Source organism: Haplochromis burtoni, unplaced genomic scaffold (genome assembly GCF_018398535.1).
Source record: "Haplochromis burtoni strain Fernald_Lab_line unplaced genomic scaffold, NCSU_Asbu1 Contig_170, whole genome shotgun sequence".
In the NCBI taxonomy this organism is placed as follows: domain Eukaryota; kingdom Metazoa; phylum Chordata; class Actinopteri; order Cichliformes; family Cichlidae; genus Haplochromis; species Haplochromis burtoni.
Window position 1 is genome coordinate 1,158,884 of NW_024582531.1, and position 18,320 is coordinate 1,177,203.

At 39.2% G+C, this 18,320-nt stretch overlaps 1 protein-coding gene across 1 annotated transcript in view; it reads right to left on the bottom strand.

The window, feature by feature from the left end:
* Nucleotides 1–221: 221 nt before the first annotated feature.
* The window catches only part of LOC102312438 (gamma-aminobutyric acid receptor subunit pi), a 74,986-nt gene continuing 56,887 nt past the window's right edge, over nt 222–18,320 (bottom strand). Inside the window, exons 5-10 of the mRNA XM_005933579.3 lie at nt 15,874–16,091; nt 13,730–13,812; nt 7,400–7,537; nt 7,115–7,267; nt 5,528–5,718; nt 222–5,316 (exon numbers count right to left, since the gene is read on the bottom strand). Of these exons, the coding sequence (XP_005933641.1) occupies nt 4,951–5,316; nt 5,528–5,718; nt 7,115–7,267; nt 7,400–7,537; nt 13,730–13,812; nt 15,874–16,091 (1,149 nt within the window). The 3' untranslated portion in view covers nt 222–4,950. The remainder of the gene's footprint in view (nt 5,317–5,527; nt 5,719–7,114; nt 7,268–7,399; nt 7,538–13,729; nt 13,813–15,873; nt 16,092–18,320) is intronic.

Here is an 18,320-nt window from a genome sequence, read left to right on the forward strand (position 1 = left end):
TTCTGCTGAGTCAGAGCTAAGGGAGCTGGAGGGCATTCCAAACATCTGCAACACAAACACATTTGCATGTCTGAAGGCTAGCTGGTCTCTGATTCTGCATTTGTAATTTTGATTCTGGAAAATGATGCGACTTTCAGACTGCTGTGTTGGTTGATGATGCCATAGTCATACACAACACTATAGTTACTATAGCTGTATAAAGAGTGTCAACAATGAACACGTTAAACCTCTTTTTTTTATTGCTATCATTCATATTCATACACAGACTAAACATGCATAGTGTTACTATTTATTTACAATAAGGAAACTGAAGTCTATATTAACATGGTACTATAGTGTATAAATAGATTGTACATGAAGATGTCCCAAAAACTGTGAGGCTGTTATAATAGCCAGTGTCTCCTGGAAGATTGACAGGTCCCACAAAAGGACAGAAAAGGGAGGGGGGGGGGGGGGGGGGGGGGCAGTCCAACTGTTGCTCCAAACATGTCCCTACGATCTTGTTTGCACCTTCACCATCAACAATGCTGTCCATTTAGAGCAAACAAGCATTTACATTGTAGTTGCAACTGTGGAGCCATACCTTAGGACAACCTTACTACTCTGTGCGTCCACACTGACAAGATGCTTCAGTGGTTGCTTTTGTGGTTCTTTGGCTCCATATTGGCATTCATTTCTTGTACTTTTCACTGAGAAGATTACTATCAGAACTATGACTGTGGTGCCATATTATATAAAACCTGGCAGTCTATGTTTTATCACGTTAACCTTTCCCCCAGATCAGTGCGTCCAGAGAACACAGTCACAGATCATTCATTTCTTTCAAAGTTTTGAAAAAAAGTGAAAAAGAAAACAGAAGTTTGAGCAGATTCTTACTTTAAACTCAGATGAGAGCCCAAATCAAATGAAAATATACATCTTGTTCATGAAACAGTCTTTTCTTACTCTTTAGTGATGATTCCTCTCTATCATGTTGAACCAAAACAAATCAAGCAACGGAAAAACCCCAACAAAAAACAAAAGATACGATTGACAATCATGCAGGAAGAGCATAAACAAAAAAATATCCTACTTTTGTATTATAATCAGACAAAGATCAATCAAAATGTTTGGTAGTTGATGGTATATTCAAAAATGGTTAAAAGGAGAAGTAGAAGCTAAAATGAAGCACATTCAAATATGAACAATTTAGCTCGTCACTGCACACTGAGAAGTAGTTCTTAGAAATGATACCTCTGAGACTTGTATCATGGTAAAACTTGTACCAGTTTTCATATTAAATGAGTGAGATTATGTCATAGCAATACTGAGTACAGCAATAAATAAACATGCACCTCTGATATTCAACTGAATCCTGTTTTCTATCTGAAATATGAACTTCATGCTATTTCAGAGTTCTTCAATGAATAGAAAACATGACATAACTTGAAAAATCTCTTGGGAACTAAAGGGAAACGAAGAGGAATGGTTGAATTAAATTGAAGTCTTTGGTTCTTTGGTTCACAACGCTGACAGAGAATGTGCTGTATCATCTCAACTGAAACAGTTGAGAGTTAACAGTTTACAAAACTGAAGAGTTCCACAGTTGAGTACAGTCGTTTACATGCACTCATAATGTTCATGAGGGTCATTTTGTGTTTTTAAGGTTTTCTTTGAACTTGTCTTTTCCAAGGTGGGATGATTGTACAACATCTTTAATGATTGTAAAGAAAAAAAAAACAAGAATTGGGTGTTTGAATTTCTTTAGATATTTGCAAATCTGCACAGCCTCAAACCTATACATAAAGGCTCAAATATAAAGCATGCATTCAAATATTCAAAGTGCCGCTCAAGGTTCTCCGATGTCTTTTAACTTGACATGGCCAAGGCCTATTAACTTCTCGTTCGTGATCATCATTGACAAAAAGTTTTTTTTTTTTGATAGCCCTCATTCAATTGACCAGTACTCGTGAAAATGGGGAAGTCCAAGAAACTCAGAGAAGATCTGAGAAAGAGAATTGTAGATTCACACAAGTTGGTCAAGAAGGTCTCTTGGCACCATTTCTATAAACTGCAGATTCCAAGATTGTCAGGTCAATCAACTTTATATCAGTGGAGGTTCAAATGTTTCACTAATTTGCCAAGGTCAGAAAGAAGGCCCAAAGTTTCACCTTTAAATGAGAGTAAATTAGTTAGGATGTTTAGGAACAACTAATAATCCACTAAGAAACAAGCTTGCAATGAACTGGAAATGCTGGGACACCAGCGTTACTATCGACAGTAAAGTGAGTTTGATATCACCACCGACTAAGAGGGTGCTATCTGAAAAAACCCCCGCCTCTGCCTCAAAAGCTCACATCCAATTTTCCAGCTGCCCACATACAAATGCTTTCTAGAGAAAGGTTTTATGGTCTAGTGAGACAAAAATTGAGCTATTTAGCCACAATAAAAAAATGTGAGACTTTTAAAGCTAAGAACACTATACTACTAGCCAAGCACGGTGGTGCTAGCATCATGCTCTTGGGCTGTTGTGCTGCCAAGGGTCTTAATACATTCCATAAAGTGGATAGAACAAAAAAGAAAGGAGGAGATGATTATAACTTGGATACAACTGGATGTACAACAGAAATACAATGATCCCAAACACACATCAAAACAGGTTTTGGATGGGACAAAGCAGGCTAACACTGAACATCTGGAATGAGCTTCCCAAAAACTCTGATCTCAGCCCCATTGAAAATTTGTGGTTTACGCTACTGCACAAAAGTCTTGCTTTTTAAAGTTATTAAAGATGTATCATATACACAATCATTCCACCCTGGAAAAAGAGCAGTTCAAACAAATGATTAAAACCCCAAACTTACCTTGACATCCATGCCAATGTTGAGTGTATATAAACTTCTGACCCAACAGTACCTCAAACATTTCTATGTATTTTTCCATTTAGATAACTTTCAGATGACAACATCCTATTTAAATATTTTATCCATTTCATATTTAAATCCATCTTAAAAATTTTAACACTTTAACTGTCCGATCCATTGAAAAACCACAGTGAAAACACTACCAGCCAACCCATAGAGAGAGAAATACTGCATATATTTATCACTGTAACATAGTACCTGTCTGTATTGGTATATGTCTGCTGTCCTTTATATTTACACCTGTGTTTTCCATTATGCCTGCCAGTTAGTATGGAAACCCAAAAGCTCCAATATAAATAAATAATAATACAAATAAACTGAAGTATACAGATGATCTAATGAGATTATTTCAGACACTATTAAAATTAAGCTACTATAATTTATAAGAAATGTTTTGTTCTACAACGTGATTTACAGGATGCCATTTTCAATGACGCTTTATTTCATGTTAAGTTTTTCATTAGATATTAATACTTTTTCTTACTAAAACTGCTGTGGAAGAAGACAACATATTAATCATGTGAAAAATTAAATAATAATTTTCAGTATGAACTTTTTTCAGCCTCTTACAGAGAAATTTTGACCCACTCTTCTTTACAATATTGATTTAGTTCCGTTACAGCTCTCTTAAGGTGCCGCTAATGCATTTCAGTCAAGTTTGAATGTTGTGCAGTCAAAACACCTTGGTTCTTTTCTTTTCCAGCCATTCTGCTGGAGACTTGCTGGTGATCTTGTGATCATTGTCCTGTTCAATGACCCAATTCCAGCCAAGCTTTAGCTTCCAGGTGGCCTTGAATTTATCTCTAGAACACTTTTGTGTAAAGACTCCTGTGAACGTTTCTTTTTTCTCTTTTTTTCACATGACTATAGAATTTATGTTCCTACAACAGTCTTGCTAGCTGGCAGTTATGTGTTTAAAAGCCTATTTTATTTTTGAACTCACAAGATTAGTCAGCGCTCTAAAATCTAGCAATTTGATGAAAAAGAAAATAACAATCTGGACTGAGAAGACTGAGAAGCTAATCTAGCTGGTTAGCTGGCTAGCATACTCTAGGCTGGGATTTAACAAAAGTAAAGAGTATTTCTACATCTAAAGGCCGAGCACATATAAAATCTCACTCTATTTATTAACATGAATTTTCATTTGTAATTTGATATTTATTCATTTAACATGGATCCCTTTGGACTTCCATATTTTGGAGTGTGCAGGTGTGCTTCCCTTTATGAAATAGCAGAACAGATTCATACCGTGACAAGTGCCATTAAACTGTTCACGATAGCCAGATTTCCAGAATACAACTGAAGGTATCCAAGGCCACTATAGAAATGAAAAAAGGTCATATGCAGGCTGGGAGAAACAGTACTGCAGTGAATTAAAAATAACTCACACAAGGACACAGAAGAATGAGAGCTTTCAACAATGAGTAGAAAGCTCGTCCTTTGGAGGTTTATATTTCTCAACACATGCTCCATTGTAGCGATTTTTCCACCTCCCTTGCCTGTCGTTTTCAGCCCTCTTCTGCCATCTGTTACTTTTGCTATTTCACTCTAAATGTTGTGCCTGCAGGCAGAAACAGGAGTTGTAAAATATCAATGATCAATCCATCATAAAAGAGACTCAAAGTGGAATGTGAATTTGTTCTCACTCAATAGCGCAGGTGAATTCTGTCATAAAGCCTTCAATTACAGCTCCATCCTAAAATAAATATTAAAGCGTGACAGAATTTATAAAATATCACCATGTCATAGTCAGGTAGGCCAATTTTTATCAAAACCAATTCCATCAAATTTTAAGCAATGTCATAGTTTGAGTACTTATTAATATTTAAAATGGAGCTGCAATTATGAGCATTCCCTTTTTCCACCAGAACAATCCCATATGACAATGCGACCTCGCTCATGAGTCCAAATGTAGAAGTTTTACACATTCAACCCAAAACACACCTGAATTACACTTACTGTACGTATGTACAGTAAGGTACACTTATTGTCTACTAACACTCTCCATCTTAAACTCTCCTGGACATATGCAGCACTTAAACAAATGCTAAAAGTACAGATAATATGTCCAGTAGAGTAGGTTAACAATGACAAAAGACAGTGGAAAGGTGACTCTGGAGTAGTTGTCTATATGGTGGGGGTTCTCCACATGACAACAGTGTATGGCGCGCAGAATCTTGCGGAGGGTGGCCAGAACAGTGAGGCACCAGTTGGTGTGCTCTGGAGGTGCCGCCTCAGGCTTGGGCTCACTGCCCGAGGGGCTAGAGGGCCTGACAGCGAGTTCTGTTGAGGCGGGAACTGAAGGAGAAGTTGCAGCGGGCTCCTTGCGCCTCTTGGCCCTGATGGAGTGAGTGGAGATGGTGGTGATGATGCCGTTCATTTCATCATCAAAGTCGTGCATTCGGTGGCCGTACTGCAAGATAGAGAAGAAAGATTAGGTTTGAATTAAAACAAAAACACAATGCGTTTACATCCGAGAAATCCAACTTACCCCAAAATGCTCATGGTGACATGATGATGACGATGACAATGACAGCGACCACCATGATGAACACAACGACTGTGACAACAGTAATGACCACAACAATCAACAGTTAATGTAAGTACATCCAGGAGTATCTCACCATGAGCATGTGTGCATCAGCGTGAGTGAGGGTGCAGAAGTGGGCCACAGCGTACTCAATAAGTGCTCCGAAGATAAAGCTGAAGCAGATCCCCAAATACACATCGATGGCCTTGATGAAGCAGTTGGCATTGGGTAGTGATGTCCGGGCTCCCATCATCAGAGTTGTCATGGTCAGTACTGTGGTCACTCCTGGCACAGAACACAGACAGTGGTCAAGTAGGATTCTTTGATGAACCACTAAAGACCTAAAAAGAAAACCACTGTTTTTTTTGTTTTGTTTTTTTTAACTTAGCCTCTGGCCAAGGTCAGCTTTGAACCAATAAAAAGCTAAATGTTGATAACCCAATGCATTTCAACAAAAAAATAAAAATACAAAAATAATCCAGCTTTTGCTCTTCATAGCACCAGTTTTACCAATGGAAACTCAGGTGATGGTTTTCGTGTTTCCTGGCAATGTGCTGACATACTTTGTAAAGAAAATGAAACGAGGCGGGATATTTGAATGGACAATACAATCCATAAGTAATATCCAAGGTGAACCCTGCACTGAGTTGCACCTTGTAATCTCACTGCTGACCTTAGTGTGCAATGAATGTAACAGCAAATGATTGTCACGACTGGGCGGCCAATACAGGGAAGAGGACTCAGATGCAGACACCACATGGAGGCTCGGAGGTACAAACTCAGGGGGCTAAGAAACTGAATTAACTCACTCTATGGCAGGCAAAAACTTCAGTGTTACTAGATACAATACTAGAATATTTGGACACTATGAACAAAAGCAGAATTACGAAGCACTAACTAGGCTAGAACTATCTCAGCAATAGTCACAAGACATGAAAACATAAAACAAGAGTCAGACTACGAGTGCGGCAGCAGAGTCCAAAAGGAAAAAGTCTCTTTAGCCGGATGGGGGAGCAGCCAGGGAACCCGACACTAGGTTCCAGAGCAGGCACCCTAAGGTGGAGGATTACGGAGCTACGCTCACAGAGTCATTTTACAGGTGGAGGCAAGGCTTGGGGGGAGTAAGGTCCGGGTGAGACTAAACCAGTCCAGGTTCACTCACTGTGAAAATTTACATGCTTAGATGTTTCCACTAGATACAACTTCAAGAAATGATCATCTAAAATCACAAACTGAAAATCAACACTACCTACCAGTAAGTCCCTGATCTCAGCTTCACTGAGTAAAAGCTGAAAATTCCAAAAGTCAAAACTATCACAAAGGAGAAATCCCTTTGTGAATCCTCTGGTGAGGTCCATCAGTTGGCAACCATTACAAAACAATACTCAACAGTGTTAAAAATAAGCATTTTATTTTGTCCGGTTACATCTGAGCCCATCAGAAATATTTCTGTAATTCATCAGCAGACGGTGCATTTAACTTCTTAACTAAAGATGAAAGTCTACACTTTGATTGCATCTCAGTCACTTTAGGTTTACTATGATGACTGACAGAGAGCAGGACACAGCAGCAATAATAACGCTTAAGTTGCAGTGTAAAAATATATGACATTTGCTCAAAAAGAAATGTTCTAAATCTGATTCTGATGATTGAATGAACAGAAAAATGGATTATCCCATACCTATGCAAATACGTGCTGGAACAGAAGACAAGGAAATCCAAAATGAAACCCATGAGAGGACCACCAGCAGGCTAGAGGGGACATAGGTCTCCAGGATGAAGTACAGAATGCTCCTCTTCAGCTCAAAGTGGAAGACAAGCCTGGGATAATTGCCTGTAAGAAGAAAGACAATAAGTGCACTAAATTTTAGTACATTTACATGTATTGATGTAATGCACAATAGTCTTTAGTAACAAAACACTGCTTTTTAAAGAATTAAACAATAGTTTTGGTTATCATTGTTACCAGTTTCATAGATGGCCTCTGAGACAGATGTGTAGTGGTCTTCTACTGTATACTGAGCCAGCTGGAGACTGTCTAAACCACTGACAGACTCATTTCCTCTGGTCCAGTAGAACATAACATCATTTATGTTGTAACCCCCTGAAGAGAAGAAAAGATGACAATGAAGAAAGCTGCTCTAATTACTATACAGGATAAAATAATTAATTTGATCAGTGAAATTTATCTGTAACGTTAATGATCGTGTGCATGGAAGCAGTGGGAGAGTCTGCAAGCAAAAAGCATATAACAAGAACAGCTACACAATTTATTATGATATTATCATAATAAATTAGGCAGAATTGAAATTTAATTTTTTAAATATCAGTGTTGTTGTAAAAAACACACACAAACATTTTTTTTCTCTGGAACAGTTAGCGGTTTAATGATTTGTGCAATAACTGGTTGATGAGCTCTGATGCCACTTACGCTGAAATGTGTGTGTGTGTGTGTGTGTGTGTGTGTGTGTGTGTGTGTGTGTGTGTGGAGGGGAGGGTCCTGCTGAAGAGCTTAACTCTTGCCTCTTACCATAACAGACTAATCATGCATATTGCACTGGGCCCTAGAGAGCCTAGATAACCCAAATAAAGCTTGGAAAAAGAAGGCATGCAAAATTAATATGATCAAAGATGCCACGGTTAAGTGTGGTTGCACCTTTGACAGAGCAATGTAACAATGTGTAATCGTATCAGTTAGTAATAACTAGTGTTTCTCGTGTAAAAAAGAAAAAAATAAGGATAAAGTGTGATTAATAAGGCTTAACTTCTTAGGTGTATTTTTCTCATTTATCTGCAGAGGGAGCAAGAGAATAACAAAAGCGTGAAGACACGCTGTTGGCAGAAGCTGGTGTGCACCTCAGTAATCTGCCTTGCATGAAACGCTCATTAATTCTCTCTGTTTAAACCCATATGGAGTCATGTATTATTGACCAGAGCCACAATACTAGAAGCATAGCTTTCCTAATGAAGGGCAGTGGTGACTTTGAACCTGAAAGGTCCAATAAATTCACCTTTTTATATTTCATTGTAATTCTCTTGGTAGAGGAAGTCATTATTCTTCTGACCTAAAGCCCTATCGTTACTGTACAAATTAAGAGACACAGATGGTCAGTGGCAAGCTGTGCAATAGCATGGAAAGAGTTACATTCAGTGCCCTGTAGCAAGCAGCCAAGAGTGTTGTATTTTTTTGAAAGCGTCCCCACAAAAATTTGACTTACAGCCATGATTACAAAAGGCCGTCACTTTCTTTTGACTCTTTTTGCTGTCAGAATGCGCAAAATATTTTACCGCAATCTTAATTTAAATGCCCCGCACCCTCCCACGACGACGCTCTCTTTAAAGCCTCCTCCTGTGCAGAGGATCCACTTTTGGCACAGCATTAAAAGAAATAAATCCTTGAATATACATCTTCATAAAGAGACACAGAGACCAAGCAAGCGGGAAATAGAGATTGAAGGAGAGGAGGACAGGAGGGGAGAGAGAGCGAGAGAGATGGAGAGAAAGCAGCAGAGATAGAGAAGCACGATGAGAGCGAAATGGCAAAGGGGGAGGGGGGGGGGCATACAGACACAGAGAGAGACAGAAGGAAACAGATGCAGATATTTAGCCTGGAATTATTAAAGCGGTGAAGGAAGGATCCATCATCCTCTCAGTTACCTAACGTTAACCTCCAGATGCCTTTATGCCTGCTGTCAAGTGGCACTGGAGCTCCAGCTAAATGTTTTATTTGGCACTGAGGTCCTGGTGGGCTTCTGGCAGGGATCTGACTTAGCTTAGCCCAGCTGCCGTCATTTAATAGCATGGAGCAAAAGCAAGCTGGGAAGCAAAGACAGTAGATGAGCAGGTGGAAATAGTGGAGAGGTGTGAGGAAGCCTTTTTCTTCTAACCATTTACTGCACAAGGCAATGAAAATGTGTCATAATTAGGAAAAATGGTCTCCCATTTTCAGCAACGTGTCACAAAAAATGTACACTTTTTAAAAAGCGAGGAATTTTTGCAGTGTGGTGGCAGAGGTTTTCATTCCACAGTTATTAGGGTACGTTTAAAGGATTTGTAGGATTAGATGGTTTTGGTTCGAGGGACCCTAACTGACCCTGCAGTATAATGACTGTGGCTTTAAGATTATTCAAAGTCCAACTGAATAGTTTGACATTTTAGGAATAAACTTGAAACTGTGCATTAAAAGCCCCTTTGAATTTATATGAATTTTGCTGTGGCACGCCAGCTATTGTTAGATTCATTCTGTTTGCTTTAATAATTCTACTAAATGGACATGTGGTCGTGGTGAAAAAGAAAGTATACCCCCTGTCAGCTTTTTATGTATCAGGCCATAATAAATACAAATCTGGTCCTTAGCAACCTCAGACAAAGTACAAAGCCGGACATATTACACCGAGTCATGATTTAATAAAAGCTAAGTTCAAGTGCAGAAGCAGTGTATGAAAAATTAAGTACAGCTGTACTGTTTCCACAAGAATTAAGAGGGAAAGTAGCAGCCAGGTGTTCATGATCAAACTGATCTTCAGCAAGTAACACCACGTCTATAATAGTAAAAGTTTTGTCAGTTCACTGGTCTGAAGCAGTCAGTTGTGGGTTATGCAATGCCGAGGAGGAACGATATCTGCAGTGATCTTAAAAAGCAATTCATGCTGCCCATCAGTCTGGGAATGGCCACAAGGCCATTTCCAAAAAAATTAAAGTCTATCGTTCTACACTGGGAAAATGTATCCACATGTGGAAAACATTCAGGACAGCTTTCAATCTTCCCAGTAGCGGACATATCAGCAAATATAGCCCAGACTAACAAGCCTCAATGGGCATGTTAAATGTTAAAGTTCATGACAGCATAATTAGAAAAAGACCGAACAAGTCTGGCTTGTTAGGAAGGGTTGGCAGCAGAAAGCGTCTTCTCGATAAAAAGAACTTGACAGCGCAGCTTAGCTTTGCAACATCACATCAACATCACAACCATATCCTTTAGTTTTCTACAAATGTGTCGGTGTGCATTACGATCAAACGCCTTCACTTTGGTATTGTCTTTCCAAACGCAATATATCAGCACAAACACCTGATACCAGCTGTGGAGCATGGTGGTGGAGAGCCGATGATTTAGGTACCTCTGTCACACCAACCCTCTGTGTGTCCTCCTTCACTGCATCCATGAATTTCTCTGTGGTCTTGCTATTTTAGTCCTGCCTGGCAGCTCCATCTTCAACATCCTTTCTCAAATATATCCACTATTCCTCCTTTGCACATTTACAAACTATCTCAGTCTTGCCTCTCTAATTTTGTTCCCAAACCACTCAGCCTGGACTGTCCCTCATATATAATATTTCTTATCTCGTCTATCCCCAACATCTTCAGCACCATCACCTGTTTTTATTTTTATTTTTTATATTTTAAATATTGTCTGGGAAAAAAATCCCCAGTAACTGATGATTCTGAATTGATGATATGGGTGAATGAATTGTCTGTGCGTTTTAACTCTGTGATAGGCTGTGATAAGTGGCAGGTGTACCCTGCCACTAAGCTGCGGGCGCGCGCAATCGCGCACTGCAGGCACGGTGTCTGCGCACAAAAAATCTAACCTGAATTGCAATTAAAATAAATACGTCAACAAAGACTCACAATACAAGTCAGAGCTTTAAATTGGAGTTCGAGTTGCTTTTACTTCCAAAAGTGTTAACATACCACACAGGTCATGAACAAGATTTTTTTTTTTTTAATTTCATTGTAAGTGGGCTAAAGCAGTTAATTAAAAGTAGTCTAACATAAATGTAAATGCTGTAATTTGATTATTTTAATAAACCATGTAACTTGGATGGAGTCGATGCTGGCGTGACCACAGTGCACACATATGCTGTTGCTCACAGTGGTCCAAGGGACCGCTCAAGGAGTTTGTGTGTTCGCTCAGACACATGAAAAATTAGAGGGAACACTGATGAAGAGCTAACCATAGTTGGGACTGTATCCAGCCCCGCCCTGAGATTCTGAATTGGAAACGCTGTAAAGAAATGGGATGTTTTTACTTTTTCATTATTAAGGGTAGACAAATGCAGAAAATGATTTTTCCATTTAACATTTAATTCATAGCACAACACAGTATGCAAAAAATGAATTAAATGAGAAACCCTGATAGTATGTGGATCTGTCTGCCAAACTGTTGTCATGCCATGTTTTTGTAATTTTTGCTTTCTTTTAGCTCTTTTTTTTTTTGCCAAAGTACGTTAGGGTCTGTGTGCAAAGATGGCATAGATTTTCTATACAAATCATATCAAGCTGAGCGTTGACAGTGCTGAAAAAGAGGGCACGAATTACAATATCAACAGAGTAATTCATGGTGGAAAAAGAAAACTTTTAGAAAGAAGGATTTTGTAACCTAGCAACAATGAGAGCTTAAGAGAAGAGCTATAAAAATGAGGTGACAGGCATTTCCAGTGCAAAAAGTGTTTTATGTGGACATGGACCCTTATTAAAACAGTGCTCCTCTATGAAATACTGTCTTAGCTGTCCAGGCTTTTCTTACATTACTGATGTCACCATGGAAAATATTTTTCCATTGCTATCTTTTCAAACAAAGAATGCACAGCTCCCCCAGTCTGCCATTTTTGCTCATTACAATGCTTCTGCTAACTTTAGTATGTTTCAACCACAAGGAAAGTATTTGTAATGTTGTTAGCTGTAATAGACTTCATGCACTTACAGCAATGTTACCACTGGCTTGGATTATACTGTATGCCTCTCCTCTCTGGGTTGAACCAGAAAGGTTTTACTTGTCTAAGTCACTATACTAATAAGGAAAGGCATCTGGTGTACAAATCTGCCAATGAGTAGCCAAAAGTAGGTCTTAAACAACAGCTGGGTGAGGGTTATTTTTATTTTCATGTCACCTATTATTACTATTTTTCTTACCATTCTCTTATGGTGCATTTGACCAAACCCTAGCCCACAAAGTGCAACTGATGTTGTTGAAATATGGCTGTATATCAACCCAAGCCACAAGCCTTTTCCTAATATAACCAAGCACTTAGGTGCCTAAAGCAAAACATGATTAGACTCCGACGATGCCATCATGCCAGAATGGGATCCCAGCAGTGACAAAATTTAAGGTTGTATCCCTCAGGGTCTAGACATTGGTGATGGTCAAGATGAAGATGAAGGCTTAGATGGACCTGAGGTGCATGAATGAGTCTGAAAGGGAGAATGATGGTAAAGCAGTGAAATGTAAACCACATGGAGTAGAGGCTGACTGGCTCAAAGAAACTGGACTAGTGTAATGATGTCAGTTTTGAGTTTGAGTGTTTTGAGTGGTAGTGATGTAAAGAACAGATTAGCAGCCGAATATCCAAGAAAGCAGCAAAATGAGTGATTACAGATCTTCCGTGTTGAATTTGCACAAAAACTTAGTAATTTATTTTGGTGTATCTTTACGAAAGAGCACCATGAACAAAGCAGTGGCATTTACGGGAGCACTGTATCTGACATCGTAACAATAAGACTAGTTTGGACAGTTCTAATCCTCTAACCCAGTGGTTCTTAACCTGGGTTAGATCGAACCCTAGAGGTTTGGTGAGTCAGTCTCAGGGGTTCGGCAGAGCCTCCGCCTTGACATGCACGGCTCATTTTGTGCACCAGTAAAAAACATATCTATGTCTTGAATTTGGAAAAAAATCATATTTTATTTTTCACTAAAGAGGGATTCAGTGACTGCACATATGAAACTGGTGGGTTTCGGTACCTCCAACAAGGTTAAGAACCACTGCTCTAACCCTTTTGGGGGTTTCTTCTTGTTAATAGGGAGTTTCTTCTCCCTACTTTCAACAAGTGCTTGCTCATAAGGGATAATCTCATTGTTATGGTTTTCGCTCTAATATAAAAAGCACCTTCAGGCAATTATTGTTGCAGACCATAGCACCCTCCCCAGCCACTGGCTGTTTTTCCTCTTGTTGCATTTTTTTTTAAATTTTCATTTTCTTGACTTTCATTGTGCAGTGTTTTTATAGGTGGTTCAGTTGTAACCCGAGGCACTAGCTGTATTTTTCTTTTTTTTCACAGCAGCAGTTATGTCCTTTATGAAACATTTCATCAAGACTGAAGTAAATCCAGTTTATGTATGATGTATGACATTCGTGCAATTTTACAAACACACACACACAACCAATGCAGAACATGAAAGTGATCCATTTCATCTTTTGTTTTGATCGGATTTACTTGAAATTATGCCCACCCACCAACAACTCTGCCACAGCTTCAGGTAGCAAAGATCAGATTTTCTTTAAGTATAAAGTGGCCTTACAGCTCTCCAGTTGTAGCGTGCAGGTCTGCTTGTCCATGGGATACTTGGTCAGGTCCATGTTGCAAGCCACAGTGGTGGTAATCCTAGACAACAGAAATGTTATTTAAGTCCATGAAAAAGGTTACCAACGGCAAATGATATTTGTTATTCCTGGAGACTTTGAAAGCATGAAAGTGGCATACAGTATCCTTTTCAAATTAGCTTTTCCTTTAATTGCTTAACCTTTGGCTACAATCATCTCAGTGCTTTCTCATATATTCCCTCCAGCACAGCACTGAAACATTTACCACAGCTGTCCCTTTCCTCCAGCACCTCATATTTCTCACTTCACTCTGTCATTTTTCACAGCTCCAATTCCCCAAGGTGGTCATTTCTCTCCTGACTATCTTTTCTGGCTTGTTTTACTCTCACTAGTCGTGTTCTCTGACTGTGAAGCACCATCCTCCTCCACATTTTTCTGCCACACTGAAGCGTAGACGGTAAGCACTTCTTTGTATTGAAAGCAAAGGTCCATGAAGACTGGAGAAACTCTTATTTATTCCCAACAATAAGTCAAGAAATTGAATTTCGCTGTACTTAAGGATGACACGTGTTGTAAAAAAAAGAAAAAAAAGAAACACAACTCATGTTCACGTTTAAAATACTGTACTATATACGGATGGACTGTGAAGAGAGACTACCTAACTCAGGTTACTATAACATAACACCCACATACCCCACCAGTGGTCGATTTAGTTGACTGCACATGATTTGGAAAGGCACACACCTGTCCATATAAGGTCCTATGGTTGACAATGCATTTCAGAGCACAATCCAGCCTGGAGTCTGCAAAAGGTACCTGAAGGACTCTCAGATCATGAGAAACAAAATGCTCTGGTCTGCTGAAACCAATACTGAACTCTTTGGCCTGAATGCCAAACATCATTTCTGGAGGAAACCAGGCAGCGATCATCACCTAGCCAATACCATCCCTACACTTAAGCACGATGGTGGAAGCATCATGCTGCAGAAATGTTTTTCAGCATCAGGAACTGAGAGACTAGTCAGGGTTGAGGGAAAGATGAATGCAGCAATGTACGGAGATATCCTCGATGGCAACTTGCTTTAGAGCACTCCGGACCTCGGACTGGGATGAGGGTTTATCTTCCAAGAGGACAATGACCATAAGCACACAGCCAAGATAACAAAGGAATGGCTTCTGGACCACTCTGTGAATCTTGTTGAATGCCCCAGCCAGAGCCTAGAATTGAACGCCTGTTGAACAACCTCCCCAACTCCCCATCCACTGTTTGCAAGGTTCTGCAAAGAAGAATGAATCTGCCTAAAAGTAAGTGTTCAAAGCTTGTAGTGTCATACTGAAAAAAGACTTGAGGCTATTGTTGTCAGAGGTCAACAGAGTACCTAGCAAAGGCTGTGAATATTTATGTACATGTTTTATTTATTTATTTTAATAACTTTGCATGAGTTCGAAGGAATTTATTTCCACTTTGACATTATGGGGCATTGTGTGTAGAATTGTGAGGTGAAAAATACATTCAATCCATTTTGGAATAAGGCTGTAAAATGACTAAATCTGGAAGAAGTGAAGCACTGAATACTTTCCGCATAAACTGTATATGGAAGAATAATTAAAAAAACAAAAGAATTGAGTCAATGAAGTCAAATCCAGATCATGGACAGCTCCTCAATCTGTTGATGAGTTGAGGTTACAGCATGTGACAGTAACACAGTAGGCTGTTTAAATCCCTCTCACCACAGTTTTAAAAAAGCTGCCTGCTTGACTCAGTATCTATGAGTGCAAAGGTAATACAAATTTGAGAAGCCTGCCAAGATCCCATCAGATCTTAAGCCTTGCACACAGTACAATATCTGTTTCCCAGATTCTAACAGGACTTATGTTGCATTGATAGCCCACAGCTCGTTGTATTGCCAAATCACATGGTCCTATACTCATGCAATCCAATGCACAAGTAATAGAATTGACAAAACTCCCTGCTTCGCAATCACATTATCTCATATTCAACCCACGCTTCTTCCCTCAGCCAATGTTCCTATCCATTCCCCGGACTACTTTTCATTGTCTGTCAAAGCAGAAAACAAACAGAACAAGCCCATCAACGCACAATCTTTATTTGTTACCCCACCTTAGTGCGTAAAGGACAGTCCCGTTGGGAAAGATGCGGATCAGCCTGTTCTCCACAGTGATGTCATGGAGGAAGGATTTCTTGGAGTCAACAATAAACGTGTCTGGGACCCAGAGGAGCTCAACTAGCCGCCCGTCAAGGCTCAGGCTCTTGTTGCCTTCAAACACCAAGCGCTCATCAGTCCATCGCTGGCGGAGGAATATGGTGGCCGTGTAGTCCTGTAGTAATGAGGCCCGAACAGGTCATTAGCAGAGCTGATACACTGTTTTTACAAAGCATGTCAGTAATGTGCTGACAGACAAGTCATGTTTTTGCAAACCGAGCTCAGTGTTGTTGTATTTTTACAATTTTTGCAATTTTTACATAGCCCAAAGCCCTTCTGTGCCTCAAGCAGCAGTAATTCAAAACATTGCTTCAAATCAGCAAGTTCTGTTCAAGTTTGTTCTGTTCTTTTAGCACACTGAACTTTTTTCTTCATGACATTATTTTTCAAAGTCTTACTGTTGCATCATGTGTGACAATGTAACCATTTTCATGTGTTGCATGCTAGCTGTAAGCAGAATTTTCTCACAAAGCAAGCATTGCAGGAATTAACCATTCCCAAAGGAAAGTCATTGTTGCACTCACTATTTAATTAAGGCTGGTCGACCACTCTTAGTCAAGAAAGTCCAATCTCATATGAGCAAAACGAGTATGCACTTCCAGTAAGTTGAAACCTTTGTAGCTTAGTTTTTTGATAAAGATTTTTCTTTTAAACATGGATTAACTCTTGAAAATATGTTTTAAATTCTGTCTTCCCTACTTTTAATTTTAAGTTGCTTCATTGAAGGTCCAGCATGGGGATGATTATCTATGTCTGTTGATCTTACATGTCCTCAGATATGTAAGTTTCAAAATGCAATCCAAAAATATAAAGTGCATAAAATTCTTTAAGTTTTTCTTCCAAGGAGCTAGACTTTCTGGTAATTTTTTAAAGTGGTCTTAAACAATAGTTTACTAGGCTTCCTAAAGGTATTTCAAAGTTGTTTTCTGGGTTTTGGCTGCATTTTTCATTTACTGAAAGCCGTGTTCTTAAGAAGCAGTAAAAAAAAGGTCCAGCAATGACCTGACACAGGGCCTCAGAGTTATTCCACCACACTATTTGCTGAAGCGAAATAAATTATCTTAACAGAATAGTGGCGTCAAGAAGCAATTCTTAGGGAGGATAACATGAGAGACAAAGCTGAGGTATGCCAATTATTCAAGAACTGAGCTGAAAATAAGTGACAACAGGTCTAATAGAGTGATGAATACAAATTCAAAGTTTCATCAATACGTATGGAGGAGTTTAGAAGAGGGATACAAGAGTGGGTCTCTACTTAACCCTATCTTTTCAAATTATTGGAATTGTAAATGCAGAAAAATACCATCAGATTTTGATCCACCATGTAATACCATCTGGAAAGCATCTGATTGGCAACAGCTTAATTTTTCAGCGGTGTGATGATCCCAAACTCAAGGCCAATGCAGCACAGTATATTTGTATAGAAAATACACAGTGGAAAGCTATCAGTCATGGACTGGCCTCCTGAGACCCTGGACCTCAACATTATTGAAGCGGTGTGGGATCATCTTAACAACGAACAGAATAAAAGGCAGCTGACATCCAAAGAAAAGCTTTGAATGTAGTTCAGGAAGCTTGGAGAACTATTCGAGAAGACTACTTGTAGAAATTTTGAGAAAGCTTGAAAGTTCAGACAGCTTTGAAGAATAAAGGTGGTCATACCAAAAAAACGTGTACACATCAGGTTAAAAGAAGTGAGGAAAAAGGCAATAAACTTTTCATAACTGCTAACAGGTATGATGCTTTTTCAAACATTTCGCAATACAGACAGACTGATCAATAAACTCGGAAAAATGATGTGTTCTGACCTGGATTGCACAGTTTCTTGTTGCATTTAATCAGTTTTAACCTTTGTGGTTTATTAGTTAGGGACCCATGAAATGTATCGATACTACCAGTCAAAAGTTTGGTAATGGTTTTTCTTGATTTTCATGACTATTTACATTGTAGATTCTCACTGAAGGCAACTATAAAACTATAAATGAACACATATGGAATTATGTAGTAAACAAAAAAGTGTGAAACTGAAAACATATTTTAGATTTTAGATTCTTCAAAATAGCTACCCTTCGCTTTCATTACTGTTTTGCACATTCTTGGTATTCTTGTGATAAGCTGCATGAGGTCGTCACCTGAAATGGTTTTCCAACAGTCTTGAAGGAGTTCCCAGAGATGCTGAGCACTTGTTGACCCTTTTGCCTTCACCCTGCAATCCATCTCATCCCAAACCATCTCGACTGAGTTTAGGTCAGATGACTGTGGAGGCCAGGCCATCTGGTGCAGCACTCCATCACTCTCCTTCGTGGTCAAAGAGCCCTTACACAGCCTGGAGGTGTGTTTGGGG